The sequence below is a fragment of the Capsella rubella genome, unplaced genomic scaffold (genome assembly GCF_000375325.1).
Source record: "Capsella rubella cultivar Monte Gargano unplaced genomic scaffold, Caprub1_0 scaffold_77, whole genome shotgun sequence".
Classification (NCBI taxonomy): Eukaryota; Viridiplantae; Streptophyta; class Magnoliopsida; order Brassicales; family Brassicaceae; genus Capsella; species Capsella rubella.
In genome coordinates this window covers 1-3,859 of record NW_006238851.1, presented here as the reverse complement: position 1 = coordinate 3,859, position 3,859 = coordinate 1, and the positions used below count along the sequence as shown (strand labels likewise).

The window sequence follows — 3,859 nt, the reverse complement described above, 5'->3', positions numbered from 1 at the left end:
AGTGCAACATATTCAGCCCAACTCAGTTTATCAAACTCGTCCCAATCACCTTCATCTTTCTCATATCGTTATGCTCCCTCCGATGGTGATACACCGTCCACACAATAATCTGATCCGCCACTGTTGCCTTCGCCTCCTCCGTCGCCACCTGCGCCTCCACAACACTCAATGGAGACTCGGCTAAAAGCAGGCATCGTGAAACCAAATCACAAATTCTCGTTCGCAACTACACTTGCGGCGACCGATCTTGAGCCTCGAACAGTCAATCAAGCCGTCAAAGATTAACGTTGGCGCAATTCCATGTCTGATGAATTCAACGCTCAACTCATTAACCACACATGGAACTTAGTCCCTCCGCCATCTCCAACAGTGAACATCTCGGTTGTAAGTGGGTCTATCGAACCAGTTTCATGCTGATGGGTCTGTTCACAAATACAAATCTCGGCTTGTTGCTAAAGGTTATACCCAGCAAGCTGGCCTTGACTACAATGAGACATTCAGCCCCATCATTAAATCCACTACAATCAGAGTTGTTCTCGACATTTCCGTTAAGATGGATTGGCCAGTTCGTCAGCTCGATGTCAACAACGCTTTCCTATAAGGCATGCTCACGGAAGATCTCTACATGCATCAACCTCCGAGATTCATTGACAAAGACAAACCACTCTTTGTTTTTCATCTCAAGAAAGTGTTATACGGCCTCAAACAAGCTATAAGGGCATGGTATATGGAGCTTAAAACATTTATGTTGTCAACTGGATTCTACATGTTGATTTATGTTGATGACATTCTTGATACTGGCAGTGACAATGCTCTCATTCAAGACACCCTCTCGGCACTTGCTCACCGTTTCTCTGTCAAGGACCATGAGGAACTATCATATTTTCTTGGTATTGAAGCAAAACGTGTTCCAACCGGCCTTCACCTCTCTCAGCGTCGGTACATACTTGATCTTCTCACTCGACACAACATGCTCCATGCCAAACCGGTTGCAACTCCAATGGCTGGTTCTCCAAAGCTCACTTTACACTCAGGGACGAGAATATCTGATGCCATTGAGTTTCGCCGTAATGTGGGTAGTCTCTAATACTTGGCCTTCACACGGCCAGACATTTTATATGCAGTGAACCGGCTTTCTCAATTTATGCATTCTCCCACATCCGATCATTGGCAAGCAGCGAAACGGATTCTTCGCTACCTTGCTGGCACTCCCAACACATGGGATCTTCCTTAGTCGCACAACCCCTTTGTCTCTCCATACGTACTCGGACTCGGACAGGGCTGGAGACACGCACGACTATGTCTCCACCAACGCATATGTCGTCTACCTCGGTCGGAATCCCATCTCTTGGTCTTCCAAAAAGCAAAAGGGAGTTGCTCGTTCATCAACTGAGGTCGCACTGTATCCAATGCATCGTCTGAGCTCTCATGGATCAGTTCTTTTCTTACGGAGCTTGGTATTCGTATTTTCACACCACCGGTCATCTATTTTGACAATATTGGTGCCAAATATCTGTGTGAAACCCAGTATTTCATTCAAGAATGAAGCATATTGCTTTGTAATTATCATTTTATCTTGAACCAGATACAAGTAGGGCAACTTCGATTCAAGCATATTTCCATTAAGGATCAGCTCGCCGACACACTTACCAAACCGCTTTCCCGCGCAACATTCTCATATTTTGTTAACAAGATTGGAGTTTTGAAGAACCCTCCATCTTGAGGGGGCGTATCAAGGATCAATAAGCGATATCATTACCAATCAACGATATCATTATTCTGTCATATATTCTATTTATGTTAAGAGTATATTTTGTAATTAGAACTCTCTGGAATGTATAAGATGTATATATCTTGTAAATGATAGCAATAAAAATCATCCTTTCATAATACAATTCTCTATATAGTGTTCAATGCTTCTTTGTTGCTTTCCATACCCTTGTCCGTCGAATCTGTTATACCTTCCTGTTTCTTGCCATCTTCCTCATGTTTCTTCAGATCATTAACCTTTTTCTCCAAAGAATGATGGACTCCTACCCTTCCCAACGCAAGAAATGGTGCTGCTAGAACCGCAAAGGGTGCAGACACACCCACTGCAACAGCCATGACAACTAGTGATACAACGACAACAAGAGCAATCCCAGCGCCGAAAACCACGTTCCAAAATTTACTGATGTGATGTGCCTCGTCAAGATTGTTTTTCGACTCATATTGTTCCTCATCAATCTTTTTTTAGCCTCACACGGTTTCTCAAGAAGAGATTCATGCTGCTTTTGGATCAACTCGAACTGATTTGTGATCACTTGGCCATCGAAAACATCTTTCATGTCATTAACCTTCTTGAGATCCTTCAAGGTTTTTTCATATCTCTTCTTTTTTCCACATGCCGACTCTTTGTCAAACTGTGCCATGGTCTCTTGAATATAAAGTTGGCCCATTTCTACTTTATCCACGAAATCCGTTATGTTATTGAGAATAATAGTCTTCATGGTATTTTCAAAATAGGCCTGGACCAAAGATCTTAAAGCTTTGTTCTTCCACACATCAAAAACCAAAATAACAACATTATTTCACGGAAAAAATACGAGGAATTTATCAACCGATCTTCTCAGATGGTCAATGTTACAAAATAAAATAAAAAGGTACAAATCAACCAATCTTCTTGGATAGTTCACGTTACAAAGCAAAATAGAAAGGTACAATATGGGTTGTATATAAACCCAATTATTGAAACATAGAAAATATGGGAACTCATGAGTGACTCTTGAACAACAAATATCAATAATGTTTAACCGCGATGATATTTTCCAGAACCGTTGATCTTTTCAAGAACGTGAAATCTCGCCTCAAGGATTAGTTTGCTATGACTATCCACAGTTTCACCAACCTCCTTGATTTTCTCTGTTAGTTTCATTACTTTCTCCCTGATTAAGTGAAGGGCAAGTTTCATATCCACCTCATCTCCTTCATTCTCAATCGCATCATCCACATCTTTCATAATGGACAAGATCTTTTTCTCTAGCTGGTGGGCTATTTCAGATACACTCTTCACAGCTTCTCCATTGGTTTCTATGCCAATACCCACTATCGTCAAAGTTTCTTCTAGTTTCTTCAGTTCATCCATCCGTTTCTCTAATAGAAAGTGAGTGATTGACCATCCCACCGCCATCATTGGTAATGATTGAAACCCCGCAATGGCTAAAGGTATACCCACGCCTGTTATCAGTAGAGCTACCGAACCAATCAAAGTACCAAAAAATGCAGCGCCGAAAACCGCATGTGAAATCATACTCTCTGCTTTTAGGTTAGCATATTCGTCATGAAACTTTGTTTTAGCTTCACTCACATCCTGAAGAAGGGATTCTTGCTGCTTTTTGATCAATTCGAACTGAATCATGAGCTCGCCGCAATCGAAAGTATCTCCCATGGCTTTGAACTTGTTCAGATTCTTCAAGGTTTTTTCATACCTCTTCTTTTTTCCACCAAGATCCTTTTCTGCCGACTCTTTGTCAAACTGCGCCACGGCTTCTTGAATGTAAAGTTGGCCCATTTCTGCTTTCTCCACGTAATCCATTACATTATCGAAAATCTCTAAAGTCTTGATAGTATTGTCGAAATAGGCTTGGACCAAAGATCTTAGAGCTTTGTTCTCCCACACATCGTTTTCGCCTTCAAGAATGAAGTTTGCCACACCTTGGCTAACTTCTAGTAGGTTCTTGGAGATCTCCATGTGTACGGCATGTTGGGACAACAATCCAGTCTTGGGGTCCGGGCTAAGTGAGTCTATCATTTTGATGCTTTTATGCTGAAGCGAAGAATCAAAGGCTTTGAGTTCTGGGTGGTCTTCACAAGCGGATTT

At 41.7% G+C, this 3,859-nt stretch overlaps 2 protein-coding genes across 2 annotated transcripts; both read right to left on the bottom strand.

Moving 5' to 3' along the window:
• Positions 1-1,899: 1,899 nt before the first annotated feature.
• Positions 1,900-2,411, bottom strand: LOC111831706 (UPF0496 protein At3g28270-like). The gene is made up of 2 exons (XM_023786899.1): positions 2,304-2,411; positions 1,900-2,226 (listed from the first exon to the last, which is right to left on the bottom strand). The coding sequence occupies exons 1-2, from the start codon at positions 2,409-2,411 to the stop codon at positions 1,900-1,902; spliced, it is 435 nt and encodes a 144-aa protein (XP_023642667.1).
• Positions 2,412-2,788: 377 nt separating this feature from the next.
• Positions 2,789-3,730, bottom strand: LOC17874330 (UPF0496 protein At3g28270). The gene has a single exon (XM_006279139.2). It carries the CDS (start codon positions 3,728-3,730, stop codon positions 2,789-2,791), a length of 942 nt encoding a protein of 313 aa, XP_006279201.2.
• Between the last annotated feature and the right edge of the window lie 129 nt (positions 3,731-3,859).

Bases quoted from the DNA above. Each gene is read 5' to 3' on its own strand.
- LOC111831706 (XM_023786899.1), bottom strand. From the start codon at position 2,411: ATGGCACAGTTTGACAAAGAGTCGGCATGTGGAAAAAAGAAGAGATAT. The intron at 2,227-2,303 runs GTGATCACAAAT...GGCTAAAAAAAG, and splicing joins AAGATGTTTTCGATGGCCAA to ATTGATGAGGAACAATATGA.
- LOC17874330 (XM_006279139.2), bottom strand. From the start codon at position 3,730: ATGGAGATCTCCAAGAACCTACTAGAAGTTAGCCAAGGTGTGGCAAAC.